The 26,546-nt window shown below is 38.7% G+C and overlaps 1 protein-coding gene across 2 annotated transcripts in view; it reads left to right on the plus strand.

Moving 5' to 3' along the window:
• Positions 1–26,546, plus strand: part of LOC110164920 (uncharacterized) — a 46,609-nt gene that overhangs the window by 10,886 nt on the left and 9,177 nt on the right. The window contains exons 2-8 of one of the 2 annotated variants that reach the window (XM_055166106.1): positions 13,927–14,008; positions 18,357–18,547; positions 21,747–21,801; positions 23,224–23,314; positions 23,409–23,836; positions 24,591–24,749; positions 25,367–25,522. In XM_055166106.1, coding sequence (XP_055022081.1) covers positions 18,402–18,547; positions 21,747–21,801; positions 23,224–23,314; positions 23,409–23,836; positions 24,591–24,749; positions 25,367–25,522 — 1,035 coding nt within the window. In that variant the 5' untranslated portion in view covers positions 13,927–14,008; positions 18,357–18,401. The remainder of the gene's footprint in view (positions 1–13,926; positions 14,009–18,356; positions 18,548–21,746; positions 21,802–23,223; positions 23,315–23,408; positions 23,837–24,590; positions 24,750–25,366; positions 25,523–26,546) is intronic. The other variant, XM_055166107.1, reaches the window with a different exon arrangement.

A 26,546-nucleotide genomic window follows, 5' to 3' on the forward strand; every position in this document is an offset into this window, starting at 1 on the left:
AGTGAGTGGTGGTTGCTGTCTGTTTTTGACCTTAAAGCTGCATTAAACAAAAAAGCAGGGAATCACTATATGGCGATTTTACCAGAATGAGAGGAGATCGCAGTTCAATTTTTATCATCGAATCGCTCAACCGAATTGCTCCAAAATCAGTGTCAAGCTGACCATACATGTCTCCATTGTGATGTTATTGCCTTGCCTGTGATGTTCCACAGTATGGCATTAAACAAATATATACTGTATTTATTCAATTACAGGTGTAAACTATAGCAAAAAAAAGTCACAGATCTTACCTATAACTTGGCCTGGTGATGTCGCCTGCTTGTCTGCATGGGGATTAAATTTAATCCATATTGTATATAATTTCAGGAAAAAAACAACATGGAGTTAAAGTGGTGGACCTTCTACCAGAAAAGTTACACTGTGCACCTTTAAATGTGCTTCTAAAATTGTCATCATTATTTTTTAGCATTTTGATTAACCAAAAATCTTGACATCCAAACTTCAAATGCGTTCCATCCGCTCACAGTATCCTGACACATGTTGTACTGTGATTTTGGCTTTAGTCTGTGCTTACACTTGTTCAATGAAAGCCCTGCTGTGTCTGTCCCCTTCACTGTGTCGTGTGATCGATGGCGAGCTGGCACTGTCTGTGTGAATGCTGTCATAGACTCTCTGCTAACCCAATTAAATACAGCGTGCTAACCCAATTAGCACAAACCCAACTACATTAACCCTGGTCTCTCAGCTGGTCCTGAATATTTACCCAGCATGCACCACACACAAGGGCAGTGGGTCACACACAGGGAGGAATCACTTAGATCATTTAACTGCTTCCACACTGAGAATCTCATCATCTGAAATATTAATGCTGTTTGATGTAATGTAATGTTTCAGATCTATACAACATAGATTTTCAAAAAGGCAGACTTAAAGAGAGAATGGACTAGAAGCATCATATTCATTGTCCTGCGTTGAGGTGGCACTGCTAAAAAGTCCAGTTTTCATCAATAGACATCCACTTCTCTATGCTTAATTTTTTTGTTTCAGAAAATTGTGATTCACATAGAATACACATAAGGTTTATTTTTACTTATTTCTAATGAATTACAATACATTATTTTCATAGTTAATTAGCCTTGGAAATGTATTAGAGATATAAAACCATGAACAAACCAACACTGGTAATCACATGTGATAAAATTATTAAAACGACAGATGATGCAAGTTGCAACACTTAGACAATTTAAAAATCCATATCCATACATTTTAATATATTGTAAATAAGGCAACAGAAGATTCATACACCATATACATTGATGCAAGCCTATTAGTTTGAATAGAGTTTCTATAGTTGTAATTGAATTTTATAGAGCTGTAGTGAGGTTGTAATGACTTGTGCAGGCGTAGTAAGCTTGCAGCTCCAGAGCGGAGGTGTGAGGTAGGTGGCCTTGGACGAGGAGAGTAAGAAAGAAGCTATGAGTCACATTTGGAGGATTGTACATCCTCCATTCAAAAGCAACTCACAGCTCTCATCTTTATCTGCTTGTGTAGGTTATAAAGCCAATGACATTCAAGTTAATAAAAGCAAAACTCACACTCATCGAACAACATAAAAAACAGGACCATTAAACTGGATTAAAATGATTTCCCAAGAATATAAGAATCACTTCAACTAAGCAAAGATTTGAATTTGTTAAATTGTAATTTAAACAGAACAAGACCATACCTGAACTTGAATGAACTGATGGTGCCACCATATAGCTTGGTTTGAGACCCACTGATAAAGTGGGCATTTATGTAGGTTACACTATCACTATCCACCTGGGGTAATGGCTTTTCCGCCGTTGTGTAGGCTGATCTGGCTTTTAAGACTGGATCAAATCGATGGTGTGTGAGGGGAGACACAGGAGGAGCAGAGCAGCCTGCCTCTGTCTGCACTACCATGATAACACTGTTCAATGTGCACTAACCACCTTTCAAATGGAAATGGTATATCCAGAGGAAATTAGACACAGCCATGTGGATGGCACTAAGCAGCGCTGTGCTGGAGAAAGACTGTAGCATGAGGAAGAGTGTGGATGCACTTAGCCTGTGTGGAGCTTGTGTGGATCTTACAGCCCTCAGAGCTGTGCTCTAAGGGCTCACACACTTACAGTGAGTGAGTCACTCAGTGTTACAGTGTGGACCATCATCTCAGCAGCAGAATCTCCCTCTCCCTGTGAGCGGCTGCCATCTTCACAGCTGTGCTCTATGCCTCATTTTCCACTCTTCATTAGCTCACTTATACACAGAGCATTTCAGGCTAAGAGCCTAGATTAATAATCTGCTGACAATGTGAGAAAAATACTATCATCTGCAAATTATAGGCAAGCATAACCAAGATATCAGACACTGGTATCAGGATTTCATTCAAAACAACAAATTACAAAATTGTGCTTCAGCATTCACGCAGGTGTGGTTTGTAAAGTGTCTTGCCCAAAGACAAAATGACTGTATGAACTATCTAGTGTGTAGAGATGGGTTGAACTGGCAACCTTTTAGTAACTAAATGTTTGCTCCACACCATTGCCTCAAGTCGACCTTACTAAAGCTAAAGCAATACCAGTGAACATATTGATGTATTGCTAATTTGGCAAATTGGTGGCTAAATGCTCTTTCCCTGTGTTTTTAACTGGGAATTTCTTGGACCTCGTTCTGATTTCTAACAGTTTGTTACTTCACTGGAAATATTTTCTGAGGGATGTGAAAACTATTTCAATATATCTACAATGTGTTTACTCTCCCATGAGAAGAATCCATTACATCTTATGATATGTCTGCATGCGATTGTGTCAGTGGCAGTTTTGATTTGTTTCTTTTATTGCATGTGTTGTATATGATAAATGTGTGTTCATGTGGGCTGGTGAGAGCTGATTGAATTATCCTCTGGGCGTGTACGCTGTGTGCTGAATACTGGACATGTGTAACTGTTCCAATTGGCTCTCCGCACAAGTCCTCAGGGAAATAAGGAGGCAGTACACGCAGACAGACACACACCTCCGCCGACACTGACTTATGCCACTGTCCTCTATGTCCACGGCTGCACTCATTTAAAGTCAAACCCCAATGCCACAGGCGTCCCACTGTGGCAAGGAAGGAGCATGTCCAAATTAATGTTTAAATGTGAAGACTATAGTTTGGGGTTCAGTCAAGTATGTTCCCTTCTCTCTGTTTGGGGTTGAGCAATAGGAGGTTTTACACTTTTATAATTAGATTTCTTTTCACCATATTGTTTTGATCAACCTGTGAACTCCTGACCCCCTTAGTGTACCTATGTGTTAAAGATGTACACAGTTTATAAAACCTTTTCTTGTGAAATCACTGTCCAAAAAGTGATAATATACTTAAATGTTAGGTATGTCTTTTTTTGGTCTGGGCAGATGTCTGTGGCTGTGTGGGTGCTGAATCATATGAACCACCGCCCTGTTCAGGCCCGAGTTTGGTTTCTTGTTCTTTGTGCAAGCGTGACAGGAAGTGGCAGGTGGAATATCGACAACTGCTCTGATACTGTATGTTGTGGTACAGAAGGCCACACAGTTTGTCAAGTGTCCTATAAATCTCCTTTGTGCAGCGTTTCAGTTTTGCTGCTAATCCACCGTCTTTGTATGAAGTGGAGAGGAGTGCGAGGTGCTCAGTTGGGAGAAAGATAAGACGTTAATTCCTTCCTTGTCTCCTTGCTCCCTTTGATCCCTCCTCCCTCCTCACATGCTGGTGATTGTCATGTTTTTGACAGCTCCTGGTGCATTGGCTCTTCTCTCTGTGTGCTGTGGTGTGTCAGCTCTTCCTGGGCACACATGCACAAACACATGTGGAGTACACTCTGTTAAAGACACGCCCTCCGCCTTTCTTATGGAGGTGAAGTGAGTGCGCCAGCATCCGCAATGAATAATTGAGTTATCTGGCTCTGCGCAGAAATAGCAGTCTCCCCACACAAGTGTGAAAACACCACTTGCCACGAGAGACCTCGGACTGGTGGAGCCATGTGGGCCTACATGTGTGTGAGTGTTCTGGCAGAAGCTTCATTTTGTACTGAACAAGATCTGGTGTCATCCAGTATCATTAACAGTTTTTAAAACATTTGCTCTTTTGATAAAAAATTTAAAAATAAAAATATTAAAAAAAAAGAACACACTGAGTTTGGAAGTCATTTAGCTTTTGTACTGAACATTTCGACAATTATTATTGGATGAAAAATCTAAAACTCTACAACTATTTCTTAGGATCACTTTTAATTTAGAGAGAAAAGCTTCTTCAGAATTACAGAAATAAATGGACTAATGCACGACCTCCAAATGCTGTGATAAACCTGTTTGTTATAGTTAAATAACTTTCTAGAATAGCAGGCCGATTTAATTACTCTTTTTGTCCTGGCTGTGTTTAGAGATTAAATTAGACTGCTGATAAGTTCTGTTTTATTCTGCTTTCGATCTAGTGCAGACATCATTTACTGTGGATCTCTTGTTTGTGGTGTAAAACGGCATGATTTTATGTTTTGCACAGTGCATGATCAATTATAGATGATGGCCAAATATTCCTATGAACTGTCCTATTTCTTCCTGTTAGTTTGTGTTGACAGCACCAGTGGAGACATCACAGCAGATAAAAACCCTCTTAAGCAGTGTTATGGTGAGTGGACTGACCTGTAATGTAAATGAGCTCCTGGGCCTGCCACATGACTGCAGTGTGAGGGCGACTCCTGGGATCCCACTGAGCCGATCAGAACGGTGACACGACACAAAGCTGAAGGGAAAAACCCAATCGGCAAACTGACAAATAAGGCCAAATCTGGCAGAGCTCAGGCTGAAGGAGGCAGCCCAGTGCACAGGCTGACAGTTGCTGTAACAGAGGGCTCCAGCCAACACCCGCACATCCACCTCTCACTACATCCACTTCTGGAACATGACAGTGGCCTCAAGACAGGGGTTCTTAGCAGGAGGTGAGCTATGGCTGGGTGATATGGTGATAAAAACTGAATTATGATAACTGAGACAATATGCTATTTTATACTGATTTTGAATGCAGCTCTACCTTAAAATCTTTTCCTACCTACACTGGTCAAGTGAGTGACAGGTGGATTTAACCAATTGCAAGGAAGTGTGAACTGACTTAACTTACCTCCTCGAGGCAATATGAAGATACTTAGTGTGTAGCAATTATGATCTGGCTCAAGACACTCATGATATTACTTGTTTGTCAGACTAGTAGTAGTAGTAGTAGTAGTAGTAGTAGTAGTAGTAGTAGTAGTAGCAGTAGCCCTTTCATTGTTTCTTTTTTTAAGCCTATCAACTCCAAAAGTCCATGAGTAATTGAAGTGTTGTTCTGTGAAGTGTGGGAGGGGATTGGAAATGTATAACCTTCATCCATCCCCTTTTCAAACCTGCATGTTTGTATCAGCATCTGTATTGTTATGTTGTTATGTGAATTGAATTTGCAGATTTGAAATAACTAAGTAACAATTATGTAGTGTATAAACTCATTAGATTGTAGCTTCTTGTGTGACTGCTACAAGTGTCTGCAGACTGTTCTCTGACAGTACCAGCGCACCTGTTTACAAACTGTCTCAACAGGAGACAATCCTGACGGATGGATCGTCAGCGCTCTGTGCTAAGTCCAAATCCTACATTTTGTGTCTGTAGCTTCTTGGGGGTTGCTGTCGGCAGCTGTTGGCTCTAAAAGCTCCGAGCTGTTCTGGGGAGACGGTGGCAGATTAAACAGAAATCCTGCTGATCCAGCCCCATAACTCCCCTCCCCCATCACACATACATCTAGAGACACTGCCAAAGAGGTGTTGCTCTGAGTGACCACTTTATCTGGCAGGTACAAGACATATTATTATCTGTACATGTGACATGCTGCAGCAGGTAACCAGCCCTGAAACCTGCAGGGAGGTGGGGGCGGGGGTGTGGGGTTAAAACTAGGGCAGGAGGTCTCTGGACGGGCAGACTGAACCAGCTGCCAGTGCCAATCTGGTCTGTGTGAGGATACTGGGATGATCCAGACCCTGTCAAACCATTAGGAAACACTGTGATGTGATGTCAGGGCACTACTGAGCAGAGAAGCTGTCTGACACTTTTCATTGTCGTGTACTTTTTCTTTATGTGAGTCTTTGACAGTGCGCTTACACCAGCAGTATCGTCCTCTGCAGGAGGTGTGCCCATTTTATACATCCTCTGAGAAGGTTGAAATAAAAATGTTGTGTACTGGCAAGAAATTGCTGTGCAGTTTTTATTTGGGCTCACCACAGAAGATTTATCTGGAGCAAGTGAGTGATCGACATTTTGACATAAGATTTTTCATCAGAACATGTGCCTATTCCATAGGCTTGGGACAGGTCCTGGCTGAATAACCTCATTATGATTGTATTAAATGTCATTGTAAACATTAAAAGATTCTAAGTTTATTAAGATAAGTTTAAAGGTCCTATATTACAAAAAATTTACTTTTGTGAGCTTTAAGCCATGTTATAATGCTGTTACCTCATCAAAAACATGAATAATCTGTCTTTCTCCAAAACTCAAAATGCTCTGTTCCACCTTGTGATGTCATGAAGTGGTAGTTTTCAGGTTAACAGCTGCCTTTTACCTTTTGTTCATTAGAGATTGGCACTTTCAGTGCTGAAATCACATAAATGATTGAATTTGTATGGAGTAGAGTTGAGAACTTCCTGTATTACCACATGACATCACAAGGTGGAAGTGTTTTAGTATGTTAAAGTGTATGTTAAATGTGCAAATTATTTTTGAGAAGTTACCAACATTATAACATAGATTAAAAATAGCGTGATATGGGCCCTTTAAAATGGAAATATTTTTCTTATAATAAATATTGTCTGCAACTCTTGAGAAATCTAATGAGTCTCGAGCATGTCTTCCTGGATTATGTCCCACATTTTATCCTCCTGCAGCTAATTCGTTCCCACATTTTTCTGTGTCTGAGTGACTCTTTTGTTCCGGCTCTTTCCTCTGTCTTCTTCTTCTTCTGACATTCTTGCAGTGACGAGCTCCTCTCTCGTCTGCCTCTCTCTAGACTTCCCTCTTTTTGGTGCTGGCTGGGGGATTGGGAGGGCTTCTCTAAATTGGCACGCAGATTAATAATGCATCTAAAGCGAAGGCACTGAGCTAGTTTGGACATATCTGTTTGCCAAGCTTAGCTCTTTTTATGATCTGACTTAGAAAAATACTTTGAGCATTACAGTTACTTATTGTGAGATACTGTGTTAACTTTTCGATAACTGAGCCGTCACCCGGATGTTAGCAAATCCATAAACAACAGTTGCGCTAAAGATTTTGGGGACTTTTGAAGTTTCAAAGCCTGACTTCTTGCAGCTTTCACGTATGCATAATACATGTACGCAATTTAGTTTTCATTTGATTCGGTGCATGGGTTTGTTTGGCGCTGTGTGGGTATTTCTGCCTGCTATTCCCAAATTGCTGTGTTAAAAAGCAAACTGCACTCGTGAGCATATCCAACTGTAGCCCCATCATTAAAGTAATGAGCAGGAAGTTAGCACCAGAGTCGAGCATAAACATGAGCTAGTGAGGAAAAGGAGAGAGAGGCCCAATCCCATAAGGATAACTCTTCAAATCCTCTACTCTGCCTCCGACTCATTCTGGTTAATTAAGTCAAGTCAAGTGAGAGGAAAATGGGGTCCTGCCTTGCCCAAGTCTGTTGGATCAGCACAACACAGTTTTATCAAGTCTCTCACTTAAACTGTCCTTTGTGCACTCAGAATGAGCAGAGGCGCACTGCTCCCACTCGATTCTACTGACCACCCCAATAACACGCTAAATTAGCAGCAGAGTTTTTGGGTGGCTTCAGTTTGTTATTTTGTGCCATTAACGAAGCAATTATATGAAAATAAATAAATTATTATTATTATTATTATTATTATTATTATTATTATGAGAAGAAGAAGAACTCAGCCTAATAATGTAGGATTTGTGTGAATGAAACAAAACACAACTCCAGGTTTGTTTGTGACATGGAAACAACATTATAACATAGATCAGAAAATAGCAAAAATATAGAAATATAGAAAGTATGTGTCCTTTAAATTCTCATTACATTTTTCAGACCATACATGTCGAAGTCTAAACTACATGTACAGCAAGATCTGTCTAAAAAATCACAGGATATTTTGGTCTGTGCCAACTCAAATTGCAACTTTGTTTGAGTTGCAATGCATTGTGCAGCTTCTACAAAAATTGCCTTATGGTTAAAATGTTGTTAGGTGAACAAAGTGCAAGTGCAAAATGCAAACATGAAAGAGCATTGCTGTTCCAGTTTCTCTGAAATATTGAGTCTAGCAGGAAACACCGGGACCTGCCCTAGATCATCAGTACTTTTGCCTCATTATTAAAGGTCCTATATAACACAAAGTGGACTCTTGTGAGCTTTAAGTCATGTTTTAATGTTGCTAACTCATCAATAACATACCTGGAGTTGTGTTTTGTTTCATTCACACATGTTTGAGTAACCTTTTAATATAAGTAATGCCCAAAGCTTGTTCAGTAGAGATTGGCAGTTCCAGGACTAAAATCATCCAAATGATTCTAGTGAAGGTGAAAAACACAATGGAGTACTTCTTGTACTACCACATGACATCACAAAGTGGAACAGAGTTTTCTGTCTGAGAAAAGAACCTCAGCCTAAATATGCAGGGTTTGTGTGTTAAACATGTGTGAATGAAACGAAACACGACATTTGGCTTGAAAGACTAAATCGAAAACACAGATGAGATAATTTGCTGACTAAATCAAAATTTCACTTCTTGAATTGAACTTTTAGTGCTGACTTTTTCCTTTCAAGTCAAAGCCAGTTACATTCATCCCTGGACTTATGCGCAGACATGTTTTGAGCGGCCATTGGGGCTTCCTTTGTTGTTCTGTGGTGCAAAGATTTCACCAATGTGACAGGGGATGAGGCAAACCACTGAAATGTTCAAATCCGGTAAAACTCTAAAAATAATCCCACTCAAGGCTTGCCATTTGAGGACATCACAGCTATTGTGGCATGAGCCGATAAAACAAATAACACTTTACCCAGGAGTAACCAAATGAACTGCTAGTCGTCCCCCACTGAGAATTGTACAGTAGGTTTTGCAAATCTGTGTGTATCTATTTAGTAGTCCCCCGCTGATCTTCACTCTGTATTCATACAAATTTTTTGGATTATTACAGGATGTGGATATTGCATTACTTTTTATTACAAAAATTTATTAGTTTTTTTATTTTTTAATGTAGAGATTAGGGGTTAAGAGTAGCACCAATTCATCTTTTGCTGTTCCGATACTGATTTCGATACTTTGGCTTTAAGCATCTGTCGATACTCGATGTCAACAGATATCAGAACAGAGACTGAAAATATTATTTGTGGAGTTAATATGATTGACTGACATTCAAGAGCAGAATCGTGCCTCGACCTCCTCCCCAGCCAACCACAACTTAGCTCAACCACGCCTTCAATTACCCCGAAGGCCTATTTATACGGCCGTTCCCGACAACACCGTCTGTATCAGCTCCTTCGACCCCCTCCCACCCACCCAGTGTCTCTCATCCATCCTTCTATCCGAAGACATAATCTTTAAGTGGGGGGATTCCGAATCAGCTGGTCCCCCACCCTGAGTCTCCCCCCAAACATCGCATCTATCCACCGTCAATAAATATCTTATCGTATTCCATTCCATTCCACAAACAGCGTCTGGTAAAAATGTGTCTTGTAACCATTATTCCTCATTTAAAAGTACACAACAGCTTTGAAAACTATTATGAGGTCTTTTGTTCCAGCATTGACCAGTAAATCGTAATTTATAGACCAAAATGTGATATCCGTCCGTATATGGCGCAAAAATCTGATACTGTAGTTTAAGTCTTGGAAACAGGAAACGGCCATTATCCGTTTTTCCTTTATTCATTTAAACACAAAACCAAAAACTGAAAAAATGAATCGTTATTCGTTTTGTCATTTTGATTTTGCTGACAAATAATGAAGAAATTTATTTTATTTTTTTTCGTTTTCTTATTTTTGGTTTCATTTTCAAAATCGAATGAACGAATGATACACGGATTGATATCGATTGAACCAGTATCTGATCAGTCCAAATTTTCAATATTTGGCCTGATGCCCAATAACAGTATCGTATTGGTGCATCCCTAGTTAATAGTCTGCTAATTGTGTGCTGACATACTTTATTTAGTTTACTGCAGTTATTTTACAGGGACCATGTGCAAGAGCATTAATCAACAACAACTAAAGAGATGCTTTCTACCAGACTATAGCTCTCATACAGAACACAGAATACATAGCAGAAAACAATGCAGTCTATATACTAGGGATGGGCATGATTAGTTGACTAATTGATCATTGAAGAATTACGTTGATCATGTTTATTTTTAATCGACAACCCGAATGTAGGTTGCTGTGTGTAGCGTAAGAAGACGTCTGACAGCACAAACACTGGAGTTGAGGCCTCACAGTCTCACGTTTCAGCGCTGGCACCTCCTTGGAGATCACTATACCACTCACTGAGTGTGGATAAATGGACATCAGTGTCCCGTTTATGATCTTTTTTTTGAATATCCCAGTTTCGTCATCGTGCATGTATTTGCAGTATCCCGGTTACTGCCACATGAAGTTGGGTGCACGCGTCCAAAAGACAAACACTTTCTTTTCATCACAACAGTAACCAAAATAGATAAAGTGACCAACATAAATAAAGTGAGTGAAATGACTGTTAAATAAAGAGCTGCACTAAGAGCTAAAAAAAAAAAAAAAAAAAAGCAGCACAAATAGTTTATGCAAATGAGCCATGTGGTTTTAAGTTTCATTTCTATAAAACCTACACAAATGTGCTTTATACACATTATAATCTCAAATGGGCTGATGTGACACTATATTGGTTATGGTTTATATGTTGTAAAGTTTTAAGAGTTTATTTATGCAAATTAGTAAAAGTGATAATCCTGATGATCATTTTAATATAAAAACGTCAACGATTAATCAAAAATGTATCATTAATTTTCCCGACGATCGATTAAGAAAATTGAATCGAATGCCCGTCCCCATTATATACAAATGACACTGACTCTGTCTGTGCACAGGTCCTTCAGTTGTTGACACTTAATGTTTGCACTTCTATACTGTTTAAAAATATTTTCTTAATTTCACACTAAAACCTTTGCATAGTTTTAGATGTGTTCTGTTATAGTTTTGAAAGAGAAAGCAGATTGACATAGTGCTGTTTCTCTTTATGCTACGCTGGCCATTGCATATTACCAGGTTTACACAATAACCTTTACTACATGTTCACCAAATACTATTTTGTATTTCACAATCATATATCCTTGCCAACAATGAAACAACTACTACAGATCGTCAGTGTCTAACTATAAGAAACATACATATCTAAATCAATGCAAGACTTTATTATATTAGAAAAAAAACACAATGATCAGATCCACTTTACATTCTGTCATGTTTCTATAAAGCACTTGATACTATCTGAGGAGGTTGGACATCTAGACAGTGATCACTTATGGTTATTCTTTTTTATAGTCACTGAAGCTCGTAAAGAGGCTTGTAATAAATATGTTTAGGAAGTCACAGCACTATCTCATCTCCATTTGACCTGATGTAACGACAGATTGAGAGCTGCACTCAGGAACTTGCACATTAGATTTTGTTTGTGAAGGATCTGTCATAACAAAAAGGAAAAAGCCTAGGACCATGACATTGCCAATCCAATTTTAGACAAAGAAGAAGAGAGTGACTAATATTTTTATGCAGGATTCAGATTGTAGCATTCTTACTTTTATCTGTTATTATTGCTGCTTGTACGGCTGCTCGATTATGGAAAAATTATTATCACAATTATTTTGGTCAATATTGTACTCACGATGAATTTTTTTAGTTACTCAGCATAGTTATTAAGCATTTCTGTCTCTCTCAAAAAAAAAACAAAAAAAAACGTTGTTATTGATCATTTGAGCAAAACTTTCAAATTGAAAATAAATATAGGCTACAAATCTGTACCTTAGAGCAGTTTTGTGATGTATAAAACATAAAATGAATAAATAAAATATACTCTGAACATGAAATAAGGTGTAGAAAAACATAAATGTATCCAAAATAAACTATATATCCAGCTGTTCTACAATCTCAATATTAAAAAAAAATTATTAATTGCACAGCCTTACCTGCTTGTCTCCATGGAAATGTTAGTGCTTTCCCTGGAGTGTTCCATGGTATGACATTAAACATCTTGCATTTATTCATTACGAGTTTTTCTGTTGCTCAAAAATACTTAAGTTGCTTCTGTGAATAGGAGCGACTCTCCACAGATCTGAACTGTAATGTAGCCTAGTGCTGTAACCTGCTTATCTCCCTTGTGATAGATAAGTTTAATGTATACTGTGAAATATTCTAGACAACACATTTCCATGTAGACAAGCAGGTAGTGGACCCTCCACTAGAAAAGTTGCACAGTGCACCTTTAGGATAGACTTTCCAACTTCGCAAAAAAAAAAAAAGCATGAGTGGTGATGTAATGCAAAACTATAAATACAGCTTTTGTAACAGCGAGCAGATTCTACAAAAATCAGTTCTAGTGTATTTTTAAACCTTAAAAGATTGTCCCACTTCCTGCTGTAGCGGCGTTTGCACAAGATATTTATATCATCAGTCAGAAACGCGCCTCACAAAACGTGTTACTGGTGTTGAGACTCTGATAACTGAAAGGGCTTCAGCTGAACAGACCCAGAGCATAAATATAGGATTATGTCAGAAATAGGACTGCTAGATCACAAACAATGCAATTATTTAACCAGTATAAATAAAACAATTCAATATTTCATATCATTGTGTAAAAATAACTGCTAGCTGTGGACTGTGGCTTCGACTTGTTCAAGCATGCATGTGTTTCTTATTCAGTCTCCTCTCAAATGTTATGTTCATGCTCCTCCACCTGCTTAAAATTTTAATTGTAAACCAAATCCAAATTTTAAAGCATAAATCTAATCAAATTGCAACTCAGTGTTTCTCCTAAATTATTCTGCCTCAATAAGATTAAAATAGCAGAAATTGAAACTACACATCTTTCTCAAAATTTTGTGTTAAAAAGAGCTATCAGTGAGTTTGTAATAAATTCAAATGGCATAAATGTAGGAAAATAATCTAAATCTGCCTTATATCTGCCCAAAAAATATTGGCAGAGCTTATTGGTCTGCAGTTTCTCTGAATGCTAAATAGTAAGTACCGACATCATCCCTGACATAACCCATATTGGTCTATCTCTAATAATAATATGTCAATAGGCCATTCAAATGTATAGATTGTATGTCTATTGTTTTATTTGAGCGATTTCTTCCCTGTTTTTGACTACACTACCCTCTGCCTTGCTGTGTGGATGTGTGTATAGTGCATTTGATGTCACACTGAGAGAAAATCTTCCAGTCTGTAGTTGGTGTGCACTGTGCACGGCTGCTCTGCCTCCTCCACGCTGCCGCTGCTGCTGCTGCTGCCACCATAACAAACTCACCAACATCTCATCACGGCAACCTCGTTATCACCACAACTGCAATCAACATTCAAGCTCTCTCTCACGCACACTCTCCCCCAATCCCCTTCCTCCCCGTCCCCTTCCTCTCCATCAGCGACATCTTTGTGATCGTTATTAGCAGCCCTGTGCACTGATAGGGCTGCCTCAGTATTCAGCTGTTAGCACTGCAGTCACACAATGTTATAAGAGGAATACAGATGTTGACAGAAATATGTGAGGTTCTAGATTTTTATTTATTTATTACCTTTAGAACAGGAGAAAATATTCAAGGGGGATTATAACATGTCAAAAATGTATTATTCTAATTTAAGAGTACACTTTTTCATCTTTAGCTCTCCATGCAGATGGTAGTGCTTCTCCTGTGATGTGCCACAATAGGGTAATAAAATGATCAATCTCCATGGAGACAAGCAGGTACCACTATGAAGCCAATTTACAAGCCAGATCTTTAAAGAAGCGACATTGCTTAAGTTTAGAGGTGTGCAAAAATATCAAAATATTGATACATTGTGATGATAGTATTGATATTGAGAGCTGCTGTATCGATATATATCGCGAAAAGTATTTTTTGGTATATTTAACAAAATTATTTTGTTACAGTGCTACAGTTTTGTTGCTTGGTATGGTCATTTATGCAACACTTTCACATTTTCACTGTTTTGATGATTAAAATGTTTGTGTTTCATATGAACTTTCCACAAGAAGTGATTTAACAAAGACTTTTAGTATCACAGCCATGATTTAGCCTTTATTTTTTATTGAGCCATATCAAATTGTTTTGAATTATATCAAATGGAAAGTGCACTGTTTTGAGATATGTATCGTATCATGGCCTATGTATCGAGATATGTATCGTATCATGGCCTATGTATCGAGATATGTATCGTGTCATGGCCTATGTATCGAGATATGTATCGTATCGGCAACTTCTTAATGATACCCAGCCCTACATAAGAATTTACATTTTCACACCAAAATTTAAACTTAGTGTCCATTGTTAAAATTAACATAATTATTGGGGTAAATCTTTTTTTTTTTTAAATTATTATAATTAGACAGCAGCAAAACATTGCCTTATCTCCTCTACTCCATTTTAATTTACTGACATGCAATCCTACTGCTATGGCACACCACTACAATGTACATTTTCCCATCATGCATTGTGCCTCCGAATGCCACCCTCATTTGTCTGTTTCTTCTTCTCTGAATATTTCACCAGACACAGAGTGCTGATGACCTCCTTCTTGTGTTCTCACTCAATCCCTCCCCCACCCTCTTTACCGGCGCCCCCTTTCTCTTCTATACATCCTCACCTCCTCTCCCACCTGCCTGTACTTCATCCTCCTGGTTCATTCTCCCGTTCTCTACCTGGTCTGTCTCGTATAGCTCTGGTGTCTCAGGCTGGGTCTAATTCATTCGCTGTGCATTGAGAGGGGAAAGCGTGGGGAGGGGGCTGGGGAAAAGAGGACAAGATGCTGTTTTATCTCTAAGAAACAGTCGAGCGAGAGCCACTGGTGGTATTCCTAATTCCATTTCATACAGTGCTTTGCTAGATTATTCTTTCTATTGAATTTTGGTCATTTTTAAATGTTTCTCAAATGTACTGTCCATAATGAAAATCTCCTCATGACTGTGGAACTGAATAATTGTCCAGAATTATTTTTCAAGGTTAAGCACCAACCAAGCATCATAAACTAATACATTTTACAGGTGCATTGTGTAACTTTTCTTCTGTTGGAGGTTCTGTCTGTCATCTGATCTTTTTCCATGGAGATGTTGTTGCTTTGCCAGAAATGTTCCACAGTAGCATTAAACTATCTTGCATTTCATCAATTACAGGTGTTTTTATTGCTTTAAAACATGAGCAGGGTCACCTTTCCTCAGATCTGTGTGTCACATCTGTGGAAAGGTGTGTGGTCTGTGGTCATTTAATGCAATACTGTGGGGCATTCTGTACAAAGCAACAGCATCTCCATGGAGACGAGGAGATAATGGAGCCTCCACCTAAAAAGTTACATAATACACCTTTAAGCAGTGGTGTAGTGGGGATTTTTTAAGCGGGGATACGCGATTCATGATGTTATCGATGTGATGAATGTTTTTTTACTCAATGTGAAGTGGAATCATGTTATTAACATTTACGCCATTCATAATCACCTACAAAACAAAAATTATAGGCTACAACACATGAACCAGGACTGAAACAGGACTAAAACAGGACTAAACCAGGACTAGGGTTGCACTTAGACCTTTGGGGCGCGGAGCTGTGCGCCAGTCCTTTATCCTGTGGTCACCCAACGATCTATGCGGGCGCACCTCCGGGCCCATCCCAACACTCAGTCTTGATTCTGTTCTGGTTTAGTTTTGGTTCAGTTCTGGTTTAGTTTTGGTTTAGTTCTGGTTTTGACCTGGTTCACTCCTGGTTCAGTCCTGGTTCAGTCCTGGTTCAGTCCAGGTTCAGTCCTGGTCCCTCATATGGCAGGTCATGATAGGACAGTACTGCAGATATCATGAGTCTATGCAGGTTGTTTTCACCATTGCCAATAGCTCTGGTTTGACATTTAAGTTGTAGGGTATTTTATATTTGTTATTTCTTATATCTTACGTTGGGAGAAGTGGGTGGACGGCGTATCCCCATGTACTACACCCACTACACCCCTGCCTTTAAGTATTTTACCACTCTGAGACTGTAGTCTAAGTCAGGTAGTACTGAATCTCATAATTTTATGTGGTTTTGGTTATAAGAGTATAATCACTACACTTTAATTAGCATTATTAAAGCATGAACAATGACTTAATAAAAATGAACAAATTGTTTGAGTTGAATGTTTCAGGCTTAGTAACTACTTTAATAAAGAATCAGAGTTAGAAGTCAGGGTTAGGGTATTCATTAAGTTACTAAGCCTGAACTATTTACTACTACTACTTACTAGCTTTTGTGTGTGTTTAATTAGGGGAATTAAAAGTGCAGTTATTATAATGTAGTACCCAGTAGTAGTACCCAGTTTTGAACACTGACTTCATACTCTGAGCGTTTAACACCACAACTGTAACACCCTCAGTTTGACCCCAGGCTTAATATGTTTATCATTGCGAGACAGGGACAGTGGCTTTCAGGAGCTGTGTGTTTTCTAGTGCTTGTAGAATGTGCAAGCATTAGACATTGTGCACTGACAAGACCACGCTATTGACAACTGACCTTAATTCAAAATAGCACACAATGCATTTCTCCTTTGTTTATTGTTTAGGGCAGACAGCGAGCTCACTAAATGCCTGCACTGTGTGGCAGGGAGACAGGACGGAGCAGTGGACGCAAATGCCAGGATGTCTCGAAATGTCTGCCTGGACTGTTGGGAAGCATTGGGGCATTGATTTGTATGAGCTGCCTCACTGAAAATGGAATTACATAGGGCCCAATACTTCATTTACACACCTGTACTCGGATTTCAAATATGAGCCGGTACATGTCCTTGCTGTGTGCCCTTTTATTCAGTGTAATAGGCAGCTGAAGCCAGCATACAATTAGATTATTTAAACAAATGATATGATATAAAAACACTGTGAGAGGAATATGTACGCTATACATTTGAGCTGTTTAAATTGCACGGTGTGTGCTTTAAGTGAGATCACTTGACTGATGTATATTTTAACATGGCATCTTGTATGACCCCTCCTTTATGTAACTGGCGTACAGTACTGTGCAGCATTTAAGATGGTGAAAGAAAACATTTACATTTAATACAACATATAAAAAGTATATAACATAATTTTTAAATTCTTAACACACGTTCTCCTCTGTGTTTTTGTAATTGTGATTAAGCATAAAATAATAGTTTGCATCAGATCAGAAGTGTTGGCTCCCTGTGTTGAGGAGTTGGCTGGGCTTCACCAAAGTCTCTAAATTGTTTTGGAATGCCCTTTGAAGTACAACACTGTCTTAACTAATCTTTTTAATTGGAGCAGTGATGTAGGAACATCAGGCACATTTCCCCAGAGGTGATATGTCGGACATTAATTGAGTTTGTGTAGAGCTGTACTGCATACTTATACATATTACCTTGGTAACTTTGACCATAATAGTAACTTCTAGTTTGTATTAACGGTAAACATTCACGTGAGAGGTTTATTTGCCGTTTGTAGTGAAAAAGTGCATTGAAAAAACGTGCGAAAAGCTCAAAGTGCACCACAAGATATTCAACATTACAGACAACATCTGACACTGTGAAATATACAAACTACAAAGATTAAATAGCCAAAATAGTAAGGTACTACATCAAGTTCAAAGTGAATTGTTCAAGCTTATAACGGCTTTTGTGGATTCAAAACACCATCCAGACAAATGATTTCCAACAGTGCATGAACTTTTATACCTACCTATGTGGTTTGAGTTCAGTTTTTATTGCATAGACTACTTTTTCATTTCACTTTTACAAATCAGCTATTTCTTTAAACATCTTTCATACAGTCAAACATTAGTCTATCTCAGTAAAATGCCTGAACACATTGACGCCCATTTAATTCTGCCTATTTCAGTTGCTTTGTGAGGTGCTTTGTATTCCTCTGCATTATTCTGTTTTGGATTCAAAAATAGCAGCCGGTATGTCAGAAAGCGACAGTGACAAAAAGCCAAAGGCAAACCAAGCACGCACACACATTATTATCATCTAAGATCTTATAGCACCATTTCTCTGCAGTATTCATCTTCCTTATCTGGTGTCAGTCAGGTCTTGTAGTCTTTTCTTCCTCTGCTGTATCTGTGCAGGTTTTCAGACGCTGAGACCTGAGAGTTTGTGGTGCAAGAAGCAAAATGAGTGACAATGACATCAGTGAAAATGAAGACACCAACCAGTGGGATTCTCCTTTCAAGAACCTGCTGCTTCTGGGAGCCATTGCTGCTGCCTCGGCATTCGTCGTCACAATTCTTATCGTCCTGGTCTGTGTTGGCTGCCAGAGGTGAGAAGGAAGCATTGACTTGTTTCTGTCAGACACCACTGAAAAATAGCATGTTTCCTTAGTTTTTTATCTTATTCTGCCCCATTTCTCAAACAAAATTGCTACTTCCCTGACTATGAATGTAGCGGCAAAATTCTGGATCTTGGTTAGTTCTGTATAAATCCACTTAACAAACTTTTGAAGGCCCCTTTTGTCTCGGGCCCTTGTGCAAATACCTTTTACCCCAATAAGTCAATGCCCCTGTTTGCCCCTAAAAGGTTTTACCCATGGACACAGGGCTAGAAAGGAAATTGAACTGTTCACCCTCTGGTTAGAAAGTGACAAAAAAACTTATATTAATAATAATTTTCCTGATTAGTAATATTATCTGTCTCTCAGCTTTACCTGATTTTGTCTATTTAAAGGTGCATTATGTAACTTTTGGTTGGGGATCTGTTGCCTTGTTTCTATGGAGATGTCATTGCTCTGCCTGGAATGTTCCAGAGTATAACATTAAACACTTCTACCTTAGATTCATTAAAATATGGGTGGTTTTATAGCTCAAAAATGCCTAGAAAAATGAACATTCTTACTGTGAGCGGGGTTGCCTCTCCACAGATGTGACCTGTACCCTGGTGTGGTTTGGTTTCCATGAAAATAGAAAGGTTTAATACTAGGGATGTAACAATAACCAAAATTTCGTGATATTGTATCATCAAAAGTCTCACAAAAATATCATTGGCCATTACAATATATCGAATCACTGATTTATTTGCTTAAATGAATTGTTATGGTGTAGCAATAGCCAAAAACAAAGGGAACTACATAGACCATGATCCTTGCATTGTTTCAGTCCAATCTACATGTTGAAATAACAGTTATTACGCACTTTTAAATCTTAATTATTTGGATTATGATGAGAGAAAAGTAGCATATTCACAGTTTTGTTAGCCTACATAAACTATCATAATTCCTAATTTAATTTAATTATCTTTATTTAGTACCATACTGTGAAACATTCCAGGCAAAGCGATAACATCTGGAGAAAAGCATTTGATGGACTTTCCACCATAAAATGTACACATTGTACCTTTAACAGACTAGTTATCATGATTGAAAATAAATAACTGTAGTCCCTGTAAATTTTTTCCAAAGCTCTTGCATAAGCCGATGGGCCATTGTGGATTCCCAAGTCAACCTCATCATCTAACCATCTCTTTTATCCATCTCTTGAGAAGTCTTTGCCTGTTTTTTCATCCTGTGCTTTGTGATGCCAGATCAGATACTGTGCTGTTTACAGGGCAGGGAGGAGACAGCCCCGAGACTCAGAGCACCCTCACGTCATCCAGCTTTAGATACAGGCTAGCAGTGTGCACCCTGTACTTTTTTAAGAGGATCACGCTTTGAGCCAGGGTGGACCGCAGACTTCAGGGACCAATCACAAAATACTTTGTGATCTGTGGTTGGGTTGCTATGGGTTACACAGATATGGAGGAAAATGTCAAGGCAGCTCTTATGAAGGCTGTATGAAATCTTAAGATAAAAAAGCATCCTCTTTGGATTACAGAAAGGTGGCAGTGATATCGTACATAAGAATGAGTGTTGAGTATTGTATTGTTTTACTATGTTATTTTTTATTTTTTTGCAACAGAATGTGTTTTGAATGTACAAGGATACAGTATGACAATGCCCAATGACATACAAAAGCAAGTCAATCAGTTCAACTTCCAAATGTATTCCAAATGTACTTTTTAAAATGATCAGAGCCCTATCCCTAGATATATTTATATGTCCATTATTATTTGTATTTATTCACTAATGCAAATGGAAATCCAACATTAGGATATGCAGTCTCATTGCAGTATATGGAGTGCCCATATCAGCCTTCTTGCCCGGGGCCCCAAAGACTCTGTTTAGTACTGTCTAGTCTATACAAGCTTGACTTGGCAGAAGGGCTAACCACTCTGCCAACCCCCGCACCCTGCACTTCTCTGTTATTAACTCTGCCATGTTCATTGATTCACAAAAACAACCTGTCTCCAGTATTGATTTCTGACCAAGAAAGACCTCATGTCCCACTTCTCTATTCTCCCTTCTGACTGGCCTTATTTATAAGCCTTCATACTTCTTCACTGTGGGTCCCTTCTGTGCAATGTTATTATGAATTTCTCCTCTGGGGCCTGTTTTTTTCCCATGATCCCCTCTGGGTCCGATGCCCATATGTTTGTACAAATAGGATGTCGTTCCAGATCGCTAGAGGAGACAATAGCTCACAGTCGTAGCACAGATTGTGAGAAAGTACCTGCTATGAATACGATTGGATTATGTATGTGTGTGTCGCACCTGCTTAATGCTAATTATTGACACATAAGTATTCCACATCTGGGAAAAATATAGGCATGGTAGGTCACCTGGGGCTCAGCATCATCCATAGCATTCTTACCACAACCACAGTATCCTGTAGCAACAGTAAAGTCTCGTAGGAGTTGACAACATACCACAAACAACTTTCACTTATGTATTAAGAGTGTAGTTTTGTATTAAGATAAGCCATTGTTATAGTTTATTTGTTTCCTCTCCTAGCCTTTAGAAAAGATTTGACCTGATGTGAATACTTTTCTAGAAGGTTCATTTCAGTTTTCATTATACCTTAAATATACTAATATTTAATAAGTACGATATTATTCCTATTCTGACAAACTCTAGAGACTGTATTGGCTTTTTTTCTTGTGGTGGGTCACTCTCCTGACACATCTATCTTGCATTTGTCCATTACAGGTATTTCTATTGCTAAAAATTACAATAATTCTGTCTGTGAAAACTAAATCTTATGGTAATCCAATCCAACTAAGGTTAACTTGAAATACAGGATATACAAAAATATTGCCTAAAGATTAATCTAACAAAGATCAACATTTAGAACAACAAAATGTTTTTTTTTTAATTATCATAAACTAAAACAGAATTTAAGTCATCTGTGGTGTGATGTTTTAGTATATTCAGAAATATTCTTTTTATGCCAAGGACAGTTACTGCGTAAGCATGAAACCCAGAGTCACGATTCATTCCTCTGTTTGACTGGGCTCCTGTTATCACCAAGGACTTCTGAGCCCTCACCAAAGTTTCATTGTGATAGTATCTCTCTCTCTGGCTCTGTGCGTGTCCTCTGTCTCTGTCCACTGGCTTCTGCTGACCTTGCTTTGCGCTGATGTGTTCTCAGGAAAAGCAAGAGCAAGCATCCCCCCGCAGGAGAAAAGGGGACGTCTGTGAATATGGTGAGACCTCTTCTGTCTATCATAGTCTTAATAGAGCTTGGAATTGGATGTCAAACAAATTTTACAAAGTCCTTCATGTTGTTTGGTGTACCAGTGTCCAAAATGTCCATAGAGATACATAAGCCAAAAAGATATAAAAAGCTGTGGAATAAATTCCTGGGTCACTGCAGGTATTGGATTGTATTATTAGGGTTGTATTATTTTGCATGTGGCTGCAGATCTCACAGTGAATTAGCTCTATCCAGATCACAAAGCACTTTTAAAGCCTCCCAGAGAATTGGTGCAGTATTGACCTGTTGGTGCATATGAAAATTGAACATTTTACACAAATAAACCTACTTTATTTCATATTTTAGTAACAAACCTTTTCCCAAATTCACTTCTTGAACTGAATGGGAATCTCCCGTAACCAGAAGTGCCACTACAAAGAAAGCATGGTTTAGTTGCATTTACGCAAAAGTGAGGAGGGTAGAATAAGGTCAGTAGTGTCAGAAAACTTTTCAAAGAACTCAGCATTTAGTATTAAGCATCTTAAAACATCTATTGGTTTAACATTATGCAAACTGAAAACTACATAAAGTATGGCACGCTCTATAAACTCAGGGCTGCATAGTTCATATACATGCATTTATTGACAAAAACATTTCCATTTAAGTTATACATAGGCCTGTCATGTTAAATAATATTTTTAAATTTACTGTTGAATATATGAAAGCTGGAACAATATATTTTGGGGTTCAATATTCAGTACTTTTTCTTTCTCTATCCTACTAATGGGAAATGTTTTGATTATTTTTTTGCCCTATGATAATATAAAAAAGGTTGAATTAAAAAGGTTTGAAATAATAACTTCTATGACTCATTACAGATGCAAACTAAATACCAAAGTGTTTAATACTTCTGTTTATTTATTACAGCTCATGATTTTTTCATATTTATAATTAGAATAGTTTTTGTGGTTTCAATTTGCTCTTGGGTTTTGTGTCAGTGACTTAGATTAGTTTCAGCTTTATCATTTATCGTGTATATTTATTTCAGCAGTATATCACACGCATAGACTGTATAAAGAAGTGGACAAAAGGAGTGTGATGGTACCCATAGTGTTTGGCTCCAGTCAAATGAAGCTCATGAGGTTAACAGTTACAGGGGTGAATTTGGAGCCAGGTATCATATGAGGAATAGAAATTTGTTAAAAAACAGGTAAAGCAGGTTAACACGAGCATTTAAGACCAAAATGGTGAGGATTTCTGCAGCAGCGCCCCCATGTTCACTTCCTATTTGGAATGGCACATTAATCCATTTGTCCATTTATAAATATAGACTATGATCATGCTTTTGTATACTTATGTCATGTTTTTATTATATTGTGTAGCCCTTTCAACTACTGTATTTACATTTCTACCTGAACTGCATATGTTGCAGCAAGGGACTCTTCGGCATCCTAAACTGAACTCAATGAGCAAATCCGACACCAGGCTGCATGAGATTAATCGTTTTCCTTGCAATGGAAACTGTAAGTGACACGTTGACAAGTTTGTATCTATTAACTCTGGCATAACAAGCACCCTCTGACGTAACATGCCGTCAGTAACACTCTCTCTTCATAGCAGTCAGTAAAAGTCGACCCGCCAGCATGGATCTCCTGCTGCTTCACAGTCGCCGCTCCCAGACGGACTTGAGACCCTCGCATGGCCGTCAGCTCCCCCAGATCCCCACTAGCCCCCCTGGAAGTGGCCAGGACAGTGGGGGAGAGACGGGGGGAGACCCAGAGACAGGACTAGGGGTTGGTGGAGGTGGAGGAGAGCCTAGAGACCTTCACACCTACACAGAGGTGGGAGTGAGGAACAACCCCACCCCGACCCACGCCCTTGATGACGGCCTGTACGAGACCGTGGGGGTGAGGGAGGGCGAGGCAGGTCACAAGGTCCCCTCTGCCCCGCCCTCCATACTGTCCAACTCCCCAGCGTCTGTCCGAGCAGCACAGAGCCCCCCTGCACAGGCCAATGGAGCACGAGGAGGGAATGCTTTTGGAAATGTGAGTTGAATACTGTATAAAAACTGCTGAGGTTTTGACCACGTTATTGATACTGCAGTGACATTGTCACTGAGACACAATACACACATTAGCAAACACAATCAAATAAGTTTTAAGATGATCCATGTAAAATGGATTTAAACAGCACATTTTCTGGAGCTGGCGATCAATTCAAGTGTTCATGGTCCTGTTTAAGTTTAGATTTTCAACAAAAAGATGAGAGTAGCTAAGTGAAAAACTTTTGGTTAATGCTCACCTTTTGTGGTTTCAACAATTTCAGTCAGTGGGGATTCTACCCTACCCAAGCCTCAGACAGAGCAGAGCCCACAGTCATCTGTGTTCGTTTATCCATCTGTCTTCCACTTGGATCTCAGATATGATGTCACATCCTCCAGGGAATAATGTCATCAGCTGCAAAGTATCAATAACAATGTTCGCTCACCATAAGCTTACTCTGTTTTTTATTTTGATTGATTCATTCATCCTGTTTTGTCCTGCATTTGAGACTTGGAGGCTCAGAAAATTTCAGTTTACACCTACCTCCTACTTTATCTCCGCCCACTTCTCTGTACTTACTAGCGATGATCATTCAAAACATTTGAGCCCAACATGACTCTGGGTCATGCACGTTGGTTTCAAAATGTAGAAGAAGGATCTATGTATGTCATATTTTAAATACCAATTGAAATGTCTTCTTTACACAGTGACTTACACTAGGGGGAGTTGTTGAAACCTGTTGTGTTTTGTTTTGCAGAATGGCAGAGGGAATGGCAGAATAAATGGTGGCAATGGGACAATACCAGGACGAGGTAATAATCACGGCATGAACAGATCTCCTCTGTCCTCTGTCAGCTCTCTGACAAATCAAGAGCCAGGAGGAGTGGAGTATGCTTCTGTGCGCAAGTTCAGAAAGGTAATCCCCACATACAAAGTGTGTTTAAAAAGAAAAAAAATATATATTAAAAGTGAAGTATGTCATATATAGTTCATAAATGCAGTCATTTAGCCTCGTTCAGTTGCCCGTGGTGGTGTATGTTTCTATTTATTTTGTTTTCGCTATCCAAAAATGTTTTCAAGTGTACAGTGTCTTGCTATTTCTATTTAACAAATAAAAATGTCCACAATAATGTATTGATATAGTTGGAAAGTATTAACTAGGTCAGGGCCAACAAAATTACAAAAAGTATATATATTCAATATTGATATGTCATAATATTTGTCAATTTAAAACACTTAATAATTATCCTGATATTAATTTCCTGATCATTAACATTTACAGCATTTCAATACGTGCCATTTCACTCAAATAAATAAACAAAATAAGTCACATTTATTCCTCCCAACTCTGAACTACTACTACTAAAAGAGGGTTGGCTGTGAACTTCACAAAAAGGAAGTAAAAACATTTAACACTTAGACATGACTGAATCTTGTCCTTGATTACAAATGTATTAATTGAAGATTAGATTTGTCAGAAACTAACTAAAAACTTAAATGTTTGCTATTTTTACTCTTGTGCCATGGTTCAAGCAGGTTGAAAAGGCGAGCAGGAAGGAAAATAATGGCGGCGATAGCCAGTCAGACCAGTCCAGTGTGAGCGACTCTCCCTCTGCTCCTCCGCTCCATCGCAGTCAGGAGTTTCCACGCAAACCACTCGAGCCATTTCACATACACTCATTCCCCAAGGTACAGCAACGAATCAATACTCTCTCATCATATGCTCTTTCTGGGCAGGTTCACGGCTATTATAACATGCATGTCTGGGCATTGACCAACAGAGGGCAGTGTACACAAATTAATGTAGACTTTCCCTTTCCTGCTCAGGCTTTAGTTTATATATTTTTTTGTTTAATTTATTCATATCAAATCCGTATTGATTTTTCTAAGACCTTTATGACTTTCTGTGTTGTAGTTAACAACATTTGAAAGGTTAGAGTTTTTGCAAAATCAATAATTTGTTTACTAACTTACAAACGCTTTTCCTACAGTTTACAATTGAAATGTGAGCTGGCTTATGGTACAAATATACCCAGTGTGCACTACAATAAGTTTAAAAGTTTTGTTCTCACTAGTATTAGTAGTAGTAATGGTTAGTATTGAAATTACACTTATGATCTGCGCATGAGCAGATGATTTTAGATGTTATTTAACTACTGTATCATTACGTAAGTGAGGTATTGTGGCTTTATTGACAGCACATTTTACATGGAAATAGATTACGTAAAAACAAAACGGGTCCAGCAGCAGTGCTTTTAGACACTGCTATAGTTTTGCTCTTGAAGTTTTGTTGTATTTAGTACAATAACAATACATGGCCATCTATATATCTGTATGTAGTAGGACGAGCATGTATGTATGTATCTATCTATGTATCTATGTATATATTTCTGTATGTGTAAATAGGTCAAGTTTGCTTGTACTGTATTATTGTAGTCCATCCGTGTAACTGTCTTTGACCTGTCCGTTTTATATCCATGGCAGTGCGTCTGTGCTATGCCATTAGCCTGTAGTGCAGCATTAGAGCAGGCGAGTAAAGAGTGGAAGGACGGATTATGTAAGAGCCTGGCCCGCTGCCAGCTGCACCCTCCCCGTGTGTCTCTGAGTGTGCATTTGTGTTCAGTCTTTCAGCGAGTCTATCAAGGCACAGCTAACAGGTAGCCAGCAGTCAGCCAGCAGTACGGATAAATAATGTCCACATATTGAAACCATT

The sequence above is a fragment of the Boleophthalmus pectinirostris genome, unplaced genomic scaffold, assembly GCF_026225935.1.
Source record: "Boleophthalmus pectinirostris isolate CB_2022bp ecotype Guang Dong unplaced genomic scaffold, ASM2622593v1 HiC_scaffold_8, whole genome shotgun sequence".
In the NCBI taxonomy this organism is placed as follows: domain Eukaryota; kingdom Metazoa; phylum Chordata; class Actinopteri; order Gobiiformes; family Gobiidae; genus Boleophthalmus; species Boleophthalmus pectinirostris.